Source organism: Cololabis saira, chromosome 12 (genome assembly GCF_033807715.1).
Source record: "Cololabis saira isolate AMF1-May2022 chromosome 12, fColSai1.1, whole genome shotgun sequence".
Classification (NCBI taxonomy): Eukaryota; Metazoa; Chordata; class Actinopteri; order Beloniformes; family Belonidae; genus Cololabis; species Cololabis saira.
The window spans coordinates 30,912,381-30,931,129 of record NC_084598.1 but is presented as its reverse complement, the minus strand read 5'-3'; the positions used below and the strand labels follow the sequence as shown (position 1 = coordinate 30,931,129).

At 43.9% G+C, this 18,749-nt stretch overlaps 1 protein-coding gene across 1 annotated transcript in view; it reads left to right on the top strand.

The window, feature by feature from the left end:
* The window catches only part of si:dkey-11f4.7 (piezo-type mechanosensitive ion channel component 2), a 50,502-nt gene that overhangs the window by 20,678 nt on the left and 11,075 nt on the right, over window positions 1-18,749 (top strand). Inside the window, exons 25-40 of the mRNA XM_061736557.1 lie at window positions 200-400; window positions 511-715; window positions 936-1,037; window positions 1,143-1,308; window positions 10,210-10,453; window positions 10,575-10,671; window positions 11,671-11,830; window positions 12,404-12,493; window positions 12,633-12,718; window positions 13,854-13,919; window positions 14,264-14,376; window positions 14,554-14,674; window positions 16,495-16,578; window positions 16,743-16,909; window positions 17,170-17,366; window positions 17,894-18,046. Coding sequence (XP_061592541.1) covers window positions 200-400; window positions 511-715; window positions 936-1,037; window positions 1,143-1,308; window positions 10,210-10,453; window positions 10,575-10,671; window positions 11,671-11,830; window positions 12,404-12,493; window positions 12,633-12,718; window positions 13,854-13,919; window positions 14,264-14,376; window positions 14,554-14,674; window positions 16,495-16,578; window positions 16,743-16,909; window positions 17,170-17,366; window positions 17,894-18,046 — 2,252 coding nt within the window. The remainder of the gene's footprint in view (window positions 1-199; window positions 401-510; window positions 716-935; window positions 1,038-1,142; window positions 1,309-10,209; window positions 10,454-10,574; window positions 10,672-11,670; window positions 11,831-12,403; window positions 12,494-12,632; window positions 12,719-13,853; window positions 13,920-14,263; window positions 14,377-14,553; window positions 14,675-16,494; window positions 16,579-16,742; window positions 16,910-17,169; window positions 17,367-17,893; window positions 18,047-18,749) is intronic.

Below are 18,749 nucleotides of genomic sequence, written 5' to 3'. Positions count from 1 at the left end.
CTTGTCGAATGGGGTACTTACTGATATAGGCAATGCTTACAAATTGTATTAACTTAAAAATGTTTAAACACATTTTATTCTATAAGCATATGTCACATTCTGCATGCTTCTGTATAAAACTAATCCAAAGATTCTTCTGAAAAGTGAGAGTTCTGTCTCAGCCCAGTCTTTTTTAAAGAAAGTGTGTTCTGTGTTGCAGAACCATCTGATGGTGCTGGGCTTGCTTGTATTTGAGGCAACTGTTTATCGACACCAGCTCTACTTCCGTCTTCATAACGCCCTGAAGCCTCCACCCTTCAGTATAATCTTTCAAGGCATCACGAGACAGCACCTTGATCACGGCATTCCACCCTGCATCAAATATTTAATAAACTTCGGTTTCTACAAATTTGGACTAGAGGTGTTTTTGTAGTTGTTTTTTTTTTTTTTAAGTGCTGAAATTTATATCTACATTTGTTAACGTGTGTGTGGACGTATCTGATGTCTTTATATGCCCGCAATTTATTTCAGATCAGTTTAATCGTGGCAGTGAATGTAATTGGCCAGAGGATGGATTTCTACGCCTTTCTCCATTCTTGTGCCTTAATAGCGGTGCTCTTCCGGCGACGCAGGAAAGCTATCGGGGAAGTGTGGCCCAAGTACTGCTGCTTCACCGCTGGGCTCATGGTTTTTCAGTATCTGCTCTGCATCGGCATCCCTCCTGCTCTATGCGTTGGTAGGCAGTTATTCATCATTTCTTATCATCATTTCTAAGTAAATTGTTATTTCAAGCGGTGATGTTCTCACAGCTGTATTTGTATTAGGAATGAACGATTTGTGGATCAACAGAAATCTAATTCCCAAATAGGAAACAATAAATTAACACTTTCATACACTGGCTGCAAAAAATATAAAAGTTACTTTCTGTTGTTTTCTGTCTTGCACTTGTTTTTCAGATTATCCTTGGAGAACTGCAGTTCAGCCGTTGACTTCTAATATCATCAAATGGTTCTACCTGCCTGATTTTGCTATGACACCCAATCCTTCATTCATTTTCTGTAAGTCCATCTTTTGTTTTGCTACTTTGATTCTCTTCTTTCCTCCTTTGCTTTACATATCTGATGCACCTCCTCTTACTCTTGTCTCTGTCCTCCTCTCTGCAGATGACCACCTCCTGCTGCTCTTCTCGTCTCTGCAGTGGCAGGTGTTCGTGGAGGAGAACCGAGCGGCCGTGAGGCTGCTTGCTGGCGACAACGTGGAGATCAGTCGCAGTTTGGATCCTTGCTCCTTCAATCAGTTCATACCCGTTGACAACTTCCTGCATTGCAGGTTGAAAATAGTCATCTTAGCCTTTTTTTTAAAAGTTTTTTCTCTCTCTCTTTGTATTTGACACTTTCTAAACAAATTATGTAACTAGTGTAAATTTGCGTAATTTCAGTATGATCTTGATATTTCAGTTAGATTAATGATGTTTGAGCAGAGTCCAGCACTTCATACATGGACCAAATACAGCTTGGGGACCAGATGAGGCCTTCACCATCTCAGTCTCAACTTCCTTACAGAAAAATGATAAAATAAAAAATATTTTTAGAAACATTTTTTTGGCAAATAATCTTCAGGGATTTGAAAACAGTCTGCACTTTATGATCCACTTTGCTGACTTAAACTAAATAGTGCCATTTACATTCAGCTGTACTAATACTTTGCTCTAATAATGCTGAAGAAAAGAAGAAAGTTGGCATAGCATGTTGTCACTTTATTCAGTCACCACCTATACGTATACGTGCTGATTCATTTGCAGTACATTTGATAATACAAGTATTGTTGTGTTCAAAGAGAACACCAAAACATTTGTCCAACAAACATGCCAACAATAGCCCAGATTTGTAATTGATGTGGGAAAAAAAAGATTCAATATATATGCAACTTTTATCTTTGTCAGTATTAGAGTTCAGTATCCACAAATCAGGATCAGCTGTTGATTATAAGCTCCGTGAGGACAAATAATGTTGCTTTCTGCTCTGCAAGTTAAACAGCGGGTAGAGAATCAGGAGTTCACCCTGCTGCTGTGGGATCATTTTAATATTGTAAAATGTCTAACATATTATCAATTTATCTGTGCTGTCAAACTCTTGAAAGCTCTTCTGATGAACTAAAACTGCTGTACAAGCACTTATGGGCAATTCCCCTTTTAAGAGCATTTGTTTATAAGCTTTTTCCGATGGCATACTCTGAACCTTCATCAGAGTTGCCATCAACGTCAACGTTCATGAACGGAGCTCACTAAAGCCTGTAGAGCAGGGGTTTCAAACTAATTTTGCTTGGCGGGCCGGATTTTACCAATTCTTTTTTTCTAATTCTTTTTTTTTACTATTGTTATCTAATCCAATATCAGTTTAGTTAATTTTAAAGGAAATATGCACTTTGTTTACACCCTAATTATTTAAAATATATTTCTTCAGGATCTTTTCTTGAAATTTCTGTTTTTTTTTTCAAATTATGTAAGATACTTTTAATGGCCGGGTTTCCCAGATCAGTTAAGTAGTTCTTAACAGCGAAAGACTTCTTTCAAACCTTCTTAAGGAGCTTGTGAAAGAAAATCGCGTTTCCCAGAGTCGCTCTTAGCTTAAGTATGTCTTTCATTAAGAAGGAAATGAAAGATGCTGCTGACCCAGTCTTTACAACCATCTTAGTGAACAAAGACTCACAGATCCAGCCGCGTCAGGCAAAACAATATTACACCAAGCAATGAGATATTAAAACAATGCACCCCGCACAAGTTTTGATCTATTTTATACTTTAGATTTATATTGTTTAGCATTTATTGGTGACAGCAAAGGGGGAAAAAAAAAGAAAAATAAGGAATAACAAGTGTGTTCCTGTATATGCTTTATGCATTACGCACAAATAAAACGATCATCATGAATATCATTTATTTGATGATTTGGCTGCTATACAGCATGTTCTCGCTGCAAATCAACCGCGTCACCGTGCGCGAAGCAGAACTGTTTTTATGAACGCATTCGTGCGTCAGCACTTCATCCCCTGGACGTGTGTCGGACCGGGCTGTCCAGGCAGCCGGGACACCGATCCTCCTGCGCCGCGCCCGAGCGCATCTATGTGATGACAGGGAAGCAGCAGCTGATCAACGGGATCCTTTGATGAATCGTTCATTACAGTCTCAAATATAATCAATGGTGTCGGTTTATATTGTAGCGATCAGGATGTATCAGAAGGATGAGGAAGCGTAAACCAGTTTAACAGATTTATTATCTGTCACAGAAATGGGTTACTGATGGCCGTAACCACGCCAAAACAACAAAAACGCTGCTGAGTTACTCAATCAGCTGTTCAACTCCGCTCAACAGCTGTTCAACTGACGCGCCTCCTAACGGGCGCCGCACAGCCGCTCTACGCATGCGCACACTCACACTCACAACTCCCGTGCTTACCCCGCCCCTACCTGTTCTCTACCCACAGGCTTAACATTAAACAGAACATCTGAACATGACAACATTACTAACATAACTGAACATAACTGCAGGGTCGCTACATTACCCCCCCCTTACTAAGTCCCTCGCCCCGAGGGGTGGCATAAAAAGTCTCTGAGGTGGCCCGGGGCTCTTCTCAGTCTCTGAGGCCGCCTTGGGGTGAACTCACGCGGCTGCACCTGCAGTCTGGGAACATCCTGCCTAAGAGCAGGGGGTGAGTTTGTGGGTGGGGGAGAGTGTGGGGAATCAGAGGGGGACACAGTCACTGAATCCGGGGGTGTGACTGCCTGGTTTCTCTGAGAAGGTGTAGGGGGGTTGAGGCGCTGATGTGGGCGTGCATCACCTCTGTATGGGGCCAGCCTGTCTCTGTGGAGGACCACCCGTCTCCCTCTAGGTGGCAGCTGGACCCTGTAGACCACCTCTCCCAGCTTCTCCAATACCTCACAGGGGCCCACCCAGTGACAGTCCAACTTAGGGCACCGGCCCTTCTTTCTTCTTGGACTATACACCCACACCAGGTCCCTGACCTTGAAGTCCCCCCCTCTAGCTCTTGTATCGTAATTTCTTTTCTGTCTCATGCCAGCCTTCTGTAACTGGTCACGGGCAAAAGCATGTGCTGACTCCATCCTATCTTGGAGCCTCCTGGCGTATTCCGGTCCCGGTGGGACTGTCGGTGTGTCTGGGGGTCTGCCAAGAGCCATTTCTGCTGGTGTCCTTAGCTCTCGCCCCAACATGAGCAGGGCTGGTGTGCATGAGGTGGAATCCTGCACAGCCGATCTGTAGGCCCATAGGACGAGAGGGAGGTGCATGTCCCAATCACGCTGATGCTCCGCGGTGAGGATAGCGAGTTGTTTTGCCAGAGTCCTGTTGAAACGTTCAACCAGTCCATCACTCTGCGGATGGAGAGGAGTAGTCCGTGTCTTTTGCATGCCCAGCCGGTCACACATAGCAGTGAACACTCTAGACTCAAAATTTCTACCTTGGTCACTGTGGATGACCTCAGCTGCTCCGAATCTGGCAAACATGCCCTCCACCAGAGCATCTACCACGGTCACCGCCTCCTGGTCGGGTATAGCATATGCCTCTGGCCATTTTGTAAAATAGTCCATAGCGGCCAGGACATAACGGTTCCCCTTTTCTGTACGTGGGAACGGGCCCATTATGTCCACTGCCACCCTCTCCATCGGGGCACCCACTGCCAGCTGTTGAAGTTGGGCACGTGACTGATCAGTGGGACCTTTGTGCGCTGTACAAAGGTCACAGCGACGGCAAAAGTCCTCAACATCCCTCCTGAGCTGGCCCCAGTAGAAGCTCTGGCGGAGTCGACGCAGGGTTTTGGAGACGCCAAAGTGTCCTGCTCCCGTGGTTCCATGAGAGGCTCTAAGCACTGATTCCCTCAGAGCTCTGGGGACCACCACCTGCCACCTCTCCTCCCCTGTAGCAGTCTCTTTCCAGGCTCTCTGAAGCACTCCATCCATCAGCCGGAGAGCCTCAAACTTTGAAAACAGTCCTTTGGTGGCAGGCGAGCACCCAGCGACCTCATTCCACAGTGGCTTTTGTCCTGACTCCACCCACCTCAGCACCGGGTGTAGATCAGCATCCTGTTCCTGCTGCGCTCTCCAGTCAGTTGGGTCGATAACCTGCGTCTCTCTGCAGACCGGCCCGGCCCCATGGTGTGTGTGATCTTGCTCCTCCCCTGCCCGGAGCTCTTTCTCCCGATCCTCTCTCTTTTCGCAGTACCGGCAGCCGCTGGGAGCACAGGGGCGCCGGGACATGGCGTCAGCATTGGTATGGCGAGCCCCAGCCCTGTACTCCACTGTGAAGACGTATGGCGCCAGCTCCTCCAACCAGCGCGCAATCTGCCCCTCAGGCTCCTTGAAAGACATCAACCACTGGAGGGCTGCGTGGTCAGTCCGCACCGTGAAGGGCAGGCCGCACAAGTAATACCTGAAGTGGCTGATTGCTCTCACGATTGCAAGCAACTCTCTGCGTGTCACACAATAGCGCCGTTCCGCCTTGTTGAAGGTTTTGCTGAAGTACGCCACCACTTTCTCCCCCTCTGACCCCACCTGACTCAACACCGCCCCCATCCCAACATCACTGGCATCTGTGTCCAGGACAAACGGTAGGTTGAGGTCTGGGGGGGTGAGGATGGGAGACTCCGTCAAGGCCTTCTTCAAAGAGCTGAAGGCCAGCTCGCACTCAAGAGTCCAGGCAAAATCACAGTCTTTCCGTTGCAGGCAGAACAGGGGTGCGGCTATACAAGAGAAGCCACGCACGAACCGCCTGTAATAAGACGCAAGTCCAAGGAAACTCTTCAGCTCCCGTAGATTAGTGGGGGCTGGCCAGTCCTTTACTGCCCACACCTTGTCCTCCAAGGTGCTGATGCCTTCTCCTCCGACTCTGTGTCCCAAGAACTCCAACTCTCTCCTCATGAAGCAGCACTTGTCGGGGTGGAGCTTCAGCCCCGCTGCTGCTATCCTCTGTAGAACCTGTCGCAGAGCTCCTAAGGCCGCTTGGAAGGAGCTCCCGTGGACCAGGATATCGTCCAGGTAGACCAGGCACTTCTGTCGGGGGACGTCGGCCAGCACTTTTTCCATTAGCCGTTCAAACGTGGCCGGGGCGTTGCACAGGCCGAAGCAGAGAACTCGAAACTGCCACAGCCCCCGTCCAGTGCAAAAAGCTGTCTTTGGTCTAGCTTCAGGACTGAGGGGCACCTGCCAATACCCGCTGCGCAGGTCTAGGGAGGAGAACCAGGACGAGCCGGACACTAAGTCCAGACACTCGTCGATGCGGGGCAGCGGGTATGAGTCTTTCTTGGTCACACTATTCAGCGGTCTGTAGTCCACGCAGAATCTCATCTTTGGACTCCTTTTCTTATTGACCATCACAACCCCCGAGGCCCAGGGGCTGTCAGAGGGTTCAATGATGCCGGTTGACAACATCTCATCAATAGCACTGTCTGCTGCTGTCTGATGGGCCAGGGGGAGGCGGCGGGGGCGTGTTTTGATGGGCCGTGCATCGCCTGTGTCAATTTCGTGCTGCACCAAGTGTGTCAGGCCCACCTCCTCTTCTGTCAAAGCAAAAATGTCCTTAAACTCCCACAATACCTGCCACAGCTCCTCCTGCTGCTCAGGTTCCAAGCTATCACAGCTGCGTTTCCACACCTCCCTCACTGCTGCCAGTCTGTCCACTCCCAGAGCTGTGGGTTGTTGAGTGGGGGTGAGGCTGGGGGCGGGGCTGGGGGTAGCATTGGTGTTGGGGGGCATTGCTGCAGGAGGGGGGATTTGGAGCGGGGGGTGTGTTTCAGCCACTCTCGAGGTTGGTGGGTGTGGTGACGTGGCTAGCGTGGGGTGCACCATTTCAACTGTGGGACCCCCTGGAAAGGCCAGTGTGTTCTTCCCCAGATCTAGCACACAGCGAGCAGCCCTCAGGAAGTCCAGTCCTAATATACAGGGGTCCTGTACTTCTGCAACCCACACCTTAAAAGACACTGACAGCCCCCCCGTATAGCCACAACCCCTTTCCCAAGCATGGGGGCTAACCCACCAGTCACTGTTCGCAGCTTCACAAGAGTGGGTGTCAACTGTGTCCCTGCTGGAACCACGTCCGGTCTCATTAATGTAGCTGTGGAGCCGGTGTCGACAAGGGCCGTACATGGAGCCCCTGCCAGGGTGACTGGAACATGGCAGAAATCCCCCATGTGAGTCCAACCAACCACCCTCACAGACTCAGCGATGTCATCTGCTTCTGGGGGGAGTGGAGCCCCGCTCCCCCGTCCGTGCGGCTGGGCTCCTTCCAATGAAATCAAGGCAGGGTGGGACACCGGGGTGGGGGTCTGTGTCGTCCCATTTACACAGACCCGGGGGCGTTTCCCTGAATATCAGCACGCCTGGGGCACCTCACGCTTATATGGCCAGCCTGGCCACACAGCCAACACACAAGGGGGCCCCGGCGAGGGCGGGTGCCGCTCTGTGGTGATTGTAGAGACACAGCACGGATCAGTTCAGTCAACTCGGCCGCCCATGCTGGTTTCTCTTGTCCTGGGTCTCCCTGCATCGCCGTCCTCACAACAGGGTTGCTCTCCGGGTGGCCGCCCTCTACTGCTCCTCCAACGACCTCTCTCTCCAACGCCAGCTCCAGTGCTTCCTGCAGAGAGCTGGGGTGTGCCAGTTGAGTCTGGATGCGCAGCTCTCTTGGGGTTATGGCTCGGATGAACTGGTCCCTGGCCAGCTCGCTCTGCACCTCAGGAGACATGTGGGCGTATGCTCTCCGTGCCAGGGTTTCAATGTCATTAGCCAATATGCGGAGCGGCTCCCCTGGCTGTCTCTGTCTGCTTGACAGCTCTGAACGCAGCACACCAGGCTGGCTGCACTGACCAAACCGCCGCTTCAGAGCCCCAACCAAGGCCCCATAGTCCGCCCTCTCGGATGGGCTGAGTAGGAGCAAGCAGGATAAGGCTTCTTCTGTAAGGCACAGAGCTAGCTGGAGTGCCTTTTTGTCCTCAGACCAGCCCACAGCCTGAGCCAACAGTTCAAATTGAGCCTGGAAGGCTTCCCAGTCCGCTTTACCATTGTATTTAGGTGTTTTCACCTGGAACTGGTTAAAATGGGCGCCACCATCCTTGGTTACATCCGGCACCACGTCACTTTCGGCAGGAGCTCCCCTGCTGGAGCGCCGCCCCGCGCTGGGTGAGTCGAAACCGGCAGCAGCAGCCAGCTCTATGGCTGTCTGTCTAAGGCGAGACAAACGTTCTGGGGCATTGTCATAATCACGCCATACACCGTCCATCCCCTCCTGTTTGACCTTCTGGCGAGCTCCGGATCGTTCCTGACGTGCTGCCATTACGTTTAACTGGCGAGGAAGAGCTGACGTTGGCAGAGCAGGGTGGAGGAAAATCCGTTGTTTAACTTCTGACACCAAATGTAGCGATCAGGATGTATCAGAAGGATGAGGAAGCGTAAACCAGTTTAACAGATTTATTATCTGTCACAGAAATGGGTTACTGATGGCCGTAACCACGCCAAAACAACAAAAACGCTGCTGAGTTACTCAATCAGCTGTTCAACTCCGCTCAACAGCTGTTCAACTGACGCGCCTCCTAACGGGCGCCGCACAGCCGCTCTACGCATGCGCACACTCACACTCACAACTCCCGTGCTTACCCCGCCCCTACCTGTTCTCTACCCACAGGCTTAACATTAAACAGAACATCTGAACATGACAACATTACTAACATAACTGAACATAACTGCAGGGTCGCTACATTATTAAAGAATATTTTTGCCCAGAAGAAAAAAGAGCGAAGACAACGACCCATAACTATTTTCTTCTCTTGAAAAAACCCACCTGCGGGATGCAGCAGCATCAGAAGAGCAGGAATACGTGCGTGGCGGGGATGATCTCTGCAATCTGAAGCCCTCTATAATTGTAAAAAGAATTTCACTTATCACGGGTTCTTTTTGGAACATAACCCCTGCGAAAAACCAGGGATTGCTGTAATTCCACGTTGCGATTTGCGAAACTCGCCTTCTCTTGGCTCATGTTTTTGAACGCACACACACGCCCACCCCGTTTACTCCCGGTTTCTGCGTGTGGGGAAAAAAAGCCTCACTGTAGCCAGAAATAACGGAGTAACGCACCGTTTGGATGAAAAAGGGTAATTGAATTATATTTATCATCTTAATTTTTTATTATAACGCACAGGCAGCAGGGAATTAGTGCGTTAGGCAGCAGTGCTGCGTGTGAAAATGCGCTGATAGTGATCGGTGATCGATTTGCCTGGCATCGATTGATTTGGTTTCAGAACCGGACAGCTGCTCCAAAGAGCTTCTGAAAGAGCGAAACTAAAGAACGGTGTTAAGAAGTCATCTGGGAAACACCCGTATCTTAGGGTTCTCTCTTAGTTCAAACCTTCTTTGAACCTCTCTTAAATCCTTAAGAGAGGTTGGATCTGGGAAACCCGGCCAATATCATTTTGCAAAGATAAACAGAAACAAGTATGTTTTTTTTATATTTCGCTTTTTTTTATAGGAAATTTAATTAAAAGCAAAATCTTTCTTATTACATCCAAAAGTGTTTCTTTGTGATTTAGAGATTTTTCCAGTAAAATTAAGTGTATTTATTTTTAAAAATTGGCGCGGATATTTACGCCAGTGTGCCGAAAAAGTCAGCACTTCTCTTTTAACTGTTTCACTTTGTCACTATCCTCGTATTCAAAACTGAAATTCTCCGAATAAATATCTTCTATCATCTTTTTTAGCAGTGATATTTTTCCTGCGAAAATATATAATAGTAGTCAGTTAATGAAAATAAACGACCGTCTACAAAGAAATAAAATCGGCAAATGCATTCTAGAAAACTAAAAAAATGTCGAAAACTGCTCTCTTTGTGGAATAACGATGGATTTGTAGAAGAAATATATTATCGGATATGCTGCGATTCATGGCAATTATTTATGCCTTCCTTTTTAGTAAATTAACATTTCATTTTTTTGCGTTGGAAACTTATCGCGGGCTGCATGAAAATCTCTCTCGGGCCGCATGCAGCCCACGGGCCGCACATTTGACACCCCTGCTGTAGAGGGTTGCAGGGGGTTCTGGGGGGGACTCTGGACCCTCTTTCTGCATCACCAGTCCATCACAAGATGGACACAGTGCAGACAGAACTATCTTCAGTTACACCAACAGCGAATGTAGTCCCTGGTTAACCAAGCATGTTTTTCTCTGAATGTCATCAGGTCTTACCTCGACATGGTGAAGGTGTTTGTTTTCAGCTATTTCTTCTGGCTGGTGCTCTGCCTCATCTTCATCACTGGAACCACTCGGATCAACATCTTCTGTCTCGGCTACCTGGTGGCCTGTTTCTACTTCATGCTGTTTGGCAGCAGTGTGCTGATGCAGCCCGTGAAATACATCCTTCGACTGTGGGACTTGCTCATCGGCTACACCTGCTTTGTGATCGCCATGAAGAACGTGGTGTCTGTAGGTTTATAGTTAAGACAGTTTGAGATGTGTTGTTTACAGAATCATCTCAAATCTGCGTCTGCTTATTTTCTAGCTTCTTTTTTTTAAATTTTAGATTGTTTTATCTTTTTTTTTTCAGCTCGGCTCTTGCGGATACCTGGAAATCCTGTTAAAGAACAGCTGCTGGTTAATTCAGGCCTTCAGCATGTTCTGCACCATCAAAGGCTACGATATCCGTAAGTATCTGTAACAAAGGTGTCATTTTAGCTTGCTTTTGTATACAGTCTGTCTAATATGTGACTAAACTAAACTAATTAATACCAGTTGCATGTGTTTGTGTAGTTTACAGAGTATTGTATTAATCCTGTTGCTTTCATATGTAAATGAATCATCTAATTGTGCTCACTTGAATTGTTAATGTCTCACTGTTTTTTGCTATTAACTGATAAAGCATTTTATCATTTTATTAAGGGGGGGGTAATGGAGGGTGCAATGTAAGGGTAATGGAGGGGCATGAGAGATTGTATGGTAGGTGGAAGTATGCAGACCTGGCAATGTTATTGATGTGGGATTGGAAGGATAAAGTACTGTCGAGGATGACTCTTAACTTAGACTCTTAACATGCTGGGAACGGGAAACAGAGCACTGGTCCACAAAGAGAGAAACATCGTCAGTTTCAAGACATACCGTAGTTGATTTGTGCCATGCAGTCAGTGAGGAAGGAGGGGGGCAGTTAGAAATGGGTGTACTGGTGAGGTAGAGCTGGGTCTCATTCACGTATAGCGGTGGAAGTTGATATTATATTTGCTGAAGAACATTGCCGTTGTTAGGGGTGACGTGGAAATCTGAGCAAAGTAGTGGCAGTCTTTTTCACGTCCACCATCATGACAAAGTCAAACAAGTGTATATGTCACTCAAAACACAATATAATACAAACCAATTGTTGAAATTAACCAAATTTAGTAGAACAACTATTCGCAGATATTAGAATACAATAAATAGTAGATTTTTTTTTAAAAATCTGATCAGATTAAGGTCTAATTTAAATGGTGTGTTTTGTGCAAGAGACAGGCTCATCTATAGTACATACATTTTTTCTTAAATTCAGTATTGTCAAGAATTAAAACTGGGTCTCTGGAAAATGCAAACAAAAGGTAAGCATTTGGAGCATCTTCTCAAAATACCAGTTAGTAGTATAGTTTTCAATAGTTTTGCTCTCCTTTTGCATTTCCCAGCGGAGCCTGATGATGAGTGTGAGCTGCCAGAGGGAGAGGCCGGCATCTTCTGGGATGCAATCTGCTTCACCGTCCTCTTGGCACAAAGGAGGGTTTTCCTCAGCTACTACTTCCTCTACGTGGTGTCTGACCTCAAGTCCTCCAAGATACTGGCCTCAAGGTATGCGATCCAGTCTGCAGCTGAGTAAACTTTAATGCAGCGTTCGAGTTATTTACAAACAGAATCAGCAACAGAAATACACAGTTTATCTAAATTTAAAGCCCAAACAGTAAGTGTTAAGGTTGTGATTAGAAACTCAATAATACCAACAATTCAATTTTTGCACTGTATTATCAGCTAACCTGCAGTGAAATAAAGACTTATCACATCAGTGAGTAGTAAAAACAAACTATATTGTTTTGTATCAAATGATGAAGCACATTTTCTTTCTGTGCATTTTAACTATCAATAATATCATTTAGCAATGTGAGATCCTTCTGTGTCATATTAGGAGGTCTTAATATGCTTTTTATTTTCTTTAAAAAAAAAAGGTTTCTTATAGGTGATTTTCACAAACAGATAATTGTGTTATGATACTTCAGAAGTTTTAAGTGGTAAACTCACACTTGAAAAAAAAAAACATTTCCAGATCCCCAGACAGAAAGACAGGTAAAAAAACACACACAGTCTGGGAGAAAGAAAACGGTGACAAGATCGCTAATTTTCATGTTGATTTCTCTGTGTCTCTCAAAGAGGTGCTGAGCTGTTTGAAGCCAAAGTGAAGAAGCAGGTTGCAGCCAGACTGGAGGAGGAAGAGAAATCTGTCGAGACGTTGAAGAGACAGTAAGACTGTACAGTGACTCAATCAATTAATGGAGGGAACTTATTGTGATGATCAGCATATTTCTCTTCAGTCTATCCTCCATTTATCTTACAAAAGACTAAATAAAACATGATCGACCTTTTCACCCACTTCCTTTAGGATGGAGAAGATCAAATCTAAACAGAAGGGTCGACCTGCAGCAAACGAAGTGGAAATTGCAGGAGATCAGGTCCAAGCAACACTGGGTAACACAAGCTATTCATAACATTATTATTATTATTATTATTATTATTATTATTATTATTATTATTATTATTATTATTATTATTATTAATAATAATAATAATAATAATAATAATAATAATAATAATAATAATAATAATAAACTATATTTGTAAAGCACTTTTCTAAACATCGTTACCAAGTAGAGAATTCAATTCTATTCCGCTGTAAAGGCACCCAAAAAACAGAATTTAACTCCAAATGAGTCTAATTAATATAAAGCCAATAAAAATAACATTTATAATAATAATTGCCTAGCTAAAGAAACCAATATCTTCCCTGCACTTAGTGTCTAATGTTAGAAAGCACATTTTTCCATTTCAATTGGGGAACTCTCCAATGCAGCTGGTTGGTTGGTTGGAGCTCTGACAGGACCATTAAAGTTTACAATCTCAGATAAGTAAGGGGGTCCCATACTGTTCAGACTCTTAAGGGAAGGATAAAACCTTAAACTGGTTTCCAACCAGGGCAGGAAGCCAGTGAGGGAAAGCCGGCACATGGGGTGGTGCGCTCATCACGCCATTTCTTGTCCTGTCAGAAAGTGAGCTGCTGCATTCTGGGTAGTTTGTGACAATCATGCTCATGCTTGTGACAGTTCTTCCACCTGGACATTTGGCATTTTCTTTGTTTCTAAGGTTTGTTGTATTAATGTTGAATGCGCTTTAATTAGTGTCAGTAAGTGGCGTTTGAGCTGGTGTGGGCTCCTTTATAAAATATCCCATGGTCTCTGCTCTTGGCGTGGCTTCCTCAGGTAGATGAGCGATCACCTCACATGCAACGAACGCAATAAAGTCTCCATTACGATGTCCTGATTTACCCTCTTTTTCTTTCCTTTTTTTAAAAAAAAATAGCTTCATGGGCAGTAATCCAAGCTTCTGTATTAAAGGTTGAAATTTTAACGGTTAAAATCTAAAATTTTGAAGCTTTAGTAACGTCTTTGTTGCTAGAGAAAGATTACTGAAAGCTTTTTCATCCTGTGGTTCTCACCGTTGTCTGTACCTGTGTGGAAGTTATTTTTTTAGTGGAAATATTTAATCGCTGCAAATGATGTCTGCAAATGTCAGCAGTATATGAACAGAGTGAACTGTTATGTTCCAGATGATGATGAGAAGGCAAAGAGAGATGCAGGAAAATGGTGGAAACCTTGGGTCTCTCGACCTGGAGGTGAGTGTTCACTGATACAGAAATACTTTCTTTACAGGAAAGTATTTTATACCCTAACTCTTGTGTTAAAGAGCATTTTATTCCACGTGTCATTTTCTGTTATATAGTGGCAACTAAATGGTTAATGTATGACTGAGGTAATTGAATGTGAGAGAAGAAACACTACACCTTCCCCCAACATTTGGTGCTGGATTTTTCTTATACAAAAAAATCTTTGCTGTCAGACACTTGCTCTCTGAGATGTGATGTAAACTGTAGCCGCCTTGTTTTTCGGACTGAGCTGTTAGAGTTGAGCAGCTTCAACTGAGGCACTTTCCTCAAAGACCTTGTTCTGTTTAACACAGTGGAAAACAACTGTGGCTACCACCTGTTTGAGAGTGACAGCGAAGAAGATGAGGAGGAAGTCACTGAGAAGAAGGAGGAGGAAGAACCGCCAAAAAAGAAATCAGCTTTCCAGGTGAGAGGTTAGAGTGGCCAGATAAAACTAGGGGCAAATGAATGTGATACGTTTCCTTTTTCAGTTTTTCATTAACCCAGCCATTTTCATTTTACTTAAATGTAAAGAAAACAATTGTACAATTTTATAAATGTCAGAACATCAGAACATGATGTGCATCTGTCTTTGATGATGCAGTTGGCCTACAATGCCTGGATCACCAGCTCCAAATCAGCTCTCAAGGACCTGAAAAAAGAGAAGAAAAACAGAAAGAAAGAGGAGACAAAGAGGGCGAAGAAGGAGCTGCAGAAGCAGCAGGGTTAGAAACAAGATGTTGTATTTAATACATAACATAATCCCATTTTCCTCAGTATACAATCGGTAACCTCATAATCTACAGAATCGCTGAATCTTCAAGTTAGACATTTGAAACATTTGCTTCAGCGTGCCAACTACTTCCCCCAACAACTTTAAAAAATCTCCAACATTGTCTGATTTAATTACTAAATTCTGTAACACAAATGCTGCTCTTTTTCTGTACTCTGGAGACTCTTTGCTTCTGATCCTCCACATGTAAATCTGAAAGAGCAGAAAAGTCCAGAGCCCAAAACGCATCACTGCAAAAACAGCCCCTTGAGAATAAAGCCTAATAATCCATAAATATAGTCAAAATTGTCTTACTTCGAGCAAAAATATATTTCGCAATGGGCTAAGAAAAAATGTCTTGACTTGAATTCTTTAGACCAAAATAGTTGTAAATAGTTTTCAATTTTCTTAACACAAAACATTTTTTAAACTGGTCTTTAGATCTCAAAAGTAGGTAAGTACAACCTCAGCTGAACTGCAGCACATGACATATTACAGCATGTCATTAAACATAAAATAAGCCACAATGCAGAAAGCGGGTCTGGAAAAAATAAGTTAATACGAACCGTTTCAATAGGAATTTAGAAAGTAAGAAGAAACCAGGCACTACTTTTTTTATCCAGTTGGTTTATTAATCATTAGCGAGTCTGATTTCCCTTATAAAAGCAAAGGTTTATGGCAATTTGCGGATCTGGAACATTCAGTTGTGAGTTAACACAATATCCAGAAGAAGTGATAACCACAGTGCTCTCAAACAAGTTGGCGGTCGCTGTCCATCAATCTGGAGAAGAATCTCTAACAATTTGGAGATGGTTTGGATTCTGTTGAGACAGAGGTGATTTTTTGGTGAAAAACATAAAAAAATAATGCATATTGTTCAAAGGTCATGCATTGTTCAAATAAAGTGCAAAAATCTCCCAAGGGTTTCATTTCAGACTCAGACCGCTGACCGTAATTAGTTTGTTAGATGTAAAACTTCATGACCATAGAGTTGAAAAAAGCCTTAACAGGATTGGCCTCTTTGGAAGAGACTCCAGGAAAAAGCCAATTCTTTTGAAACAGAGTATGACAGCACAAGTTAGGTTTGCCTCTGACCAAATCCCAAGACTTCTTGAACAATGTCTTTTCAACAGATAAGACAAAAGATTAGATTTTGGCTCCAATGCAGTACTAACATTATAAAAAAACAAACAAACGCAGCAAACCAACACATAATGCCAATTGTCTGGCACAGTGGTTGAAGGTGATAGCAGGGGTTTGCTTTGCAACCACAGGACCTGCTATCTTGCAGTCACTGAGTCACGGATATTTCTGTTTACAGAAACAGTAGAGTCAAATATGAAATCTATCTGCTAAAGCTTGGCAAAAATTACATCACAAACCAGAACAATGATCCCAAACACACCAGCACACACCACGTCTGCTGCTTGGCTTAGTTTTTATTCAATGAATTGTGACACAGTGACACATATTCAATGCATTTTTCTTTTCTTCATCCTGGGTTATAATTACTTAATTGTATGACCTGGTGAGGACCAAACGATCCTTTTAATCATCTCCTGATATGTAAACTGTAAACTGTATACTGTGAACAACAATAATTAGGATTACCCTTACCAAAGTACACTCTGGGATATTGTATCTTATTTTTCCTTAACAAAGCATACTTACAAACATTTATATATTTTTTTCAAACTGAATTTTACTCTTGTGTAATAGTAGACTTAATACAATGGATCAAGTAAATTAAGTAAATCATTGTTTTTTTTTCAGGCATTGAAAGAGCAGACTCTTCTGAGGATGAATTGAATGACAGCACTGTGATGGAAGAGGAGGAGGGGCAGGAGGAGGAGAAAGGTGAACGCACACAGAATAACCAAGGGAATGTAATGCCTGTTTAATTGTAAACCTCTGCCAGATGGAATGTGCTTCCAGAAGAACCTCTGGTTAGTTGTTGCTGCAGTTCAAAAAAGCAGCGATAAAACTGCTTTTGGACTTATTCGGCTGTTCTTTTCTCACAGAAAACCCCCTGCAGCGCATCGTTAACACCCTGAAGTTTGGCTTGGTTTTTCTTCAAGCGCTTATTGACGACATGACGGAGGGTCTGAACTCCTTCTGTAAAGACAGCCTAGACATTTCCAAAGTGCTGTGCTTTGAGCGAGCACTACTCAACCAGCAGAAAAAGAAGGTGGGATGAGAAGATATCGTCATTATAACTGTAATGTTGGCAAAACTTTGAACAACCCAAGACCTGCATATTGTTATGGCTCTACATACTCCACACTTAATGCTGTAGAAGCATGGAATCATAGTCCAGTAGACTCTTTAATTCACTCACTTTTTTCATTTCACATACCTGTTTTTCCAAGCATGTTTTGGTTTTGTATAGTTGTATTTGGGACGATGAGGTGAACCTTTTTTACTGTATCTCCCTTCCTCACTCTCCAGGGCAAAGAAGTGAGTCAGGAGAGTGTGAAGCAGTTTTATGTCAACTGGATGTCCCGTCAGAATACAATGACATCTCAGGATGCCTTGGATACCCTGCCCCCGCCCTCGACCCCACCCTCTGTCCCTTCCTCGCATCACTTCTATGCCAAACTGAAGAACCAAGCCTCCAAAGTATCCTGGGGCAGCAGTTTTTCCAGGTAGATTCCACAAAAACCACATCTAACCCATCTTCTTCTTCTTTTTTATTTTACACTTGCACACTGGTGCTACATCTGAAAAGTCAAGTCCTCCTATATTAGGGATTTAGACTATATTTAGACCTATAGTGTAAACAAAAATGAAATGCTTCCGTGAGTGGAGAGTGTGCGAGTATTTGACTGAAAAACAGAAATGAATAACTGCTCATCAATTGAGATCACTTGAGCTCAGTTGAAAGCCTTAGAAATTGCCAGAGTTAAGACAATACAGGATTTGATGATTATATGATTTTTTTTTTTCCAAAAGATGTGTTTTGACAAAGGGAGAGCTCATCCTACAGGCGGGATCATCTATTATCAGAGTCAGCAGTGCTTACTTTCACTGCTACTAACACACAGTTAGTGCAGCACTTTGAACTATGTTGCTCCTAGCTTCTGAACAATGACACATACATTGAATATTTTCAGTTTACTGCTCTTCTAAACCCTTCATACTCATCTACTCTCTCCTCTCCGCTCACCTCCAGCTGTATGACGGATGAGACGATGCTTGGATCCCGACAGCCGACGCAGGAGGAGCTGGATGAACCTCCTCCTTCTCCTTCTCGGCTCAGGCCGAGGCTCCTGAAAGCGGCTCGAGTTGAGCTGAGCTCCTTCGACGCTGACGAACTCATTCAGAGGTGACGGAAGGAGGGGGGATTTTAGAAACACGTTTTAGTCCAATGCAGCCCCATTTTACACCTCAGTATAAGCAAAAGAATCTAAATTTTATGTCAATCATACTATGAAAATATATAGTTGTGAATAAAAGTTTAACATGTTCTATGTTTTGGTATAACCCAAATGTAGATTAAACAAATAAGACCCAGATCTATATTTTTTTAATGATAAAACCAGTCTAGTCTATCTTTTACCCAAAAAAGCATGTAAACCTCAAGGTTAAAAAGTAAATTAGTCAGTGATTACATGAGATTATAAATAGGAGTGAACGGGTGCCCTATCTTTTTTTTAAACGGGATTCTAATCATCACAACACAGTTTTGGAAGATAATCACAACACAAACATATAATACCTCTAAAGACCATTGAAAGATTGCAGATACTTTAAAAGTTGCAAAACCATCTATGATTTCGTCAACATACAGTGAGACAGATTTCGTAAACATGAAGCAATTCAAGATGTATGATACTCTCTTGATCAGAAGGAAAAGTAACAAACAAAAGAGTGACTTGCAGCAATTTATGTTCATTTGAAGAATACTGAACTACGTTGCTGATAGTTGAAAAAAAAAAAGGACTTTCTCGAGTTAAAAAGAAGTGTTATGTTTGGAGAAATGGTAATATTGCATTCAAGAAGTTATTCTATGAATCAGAAAGGCCCCT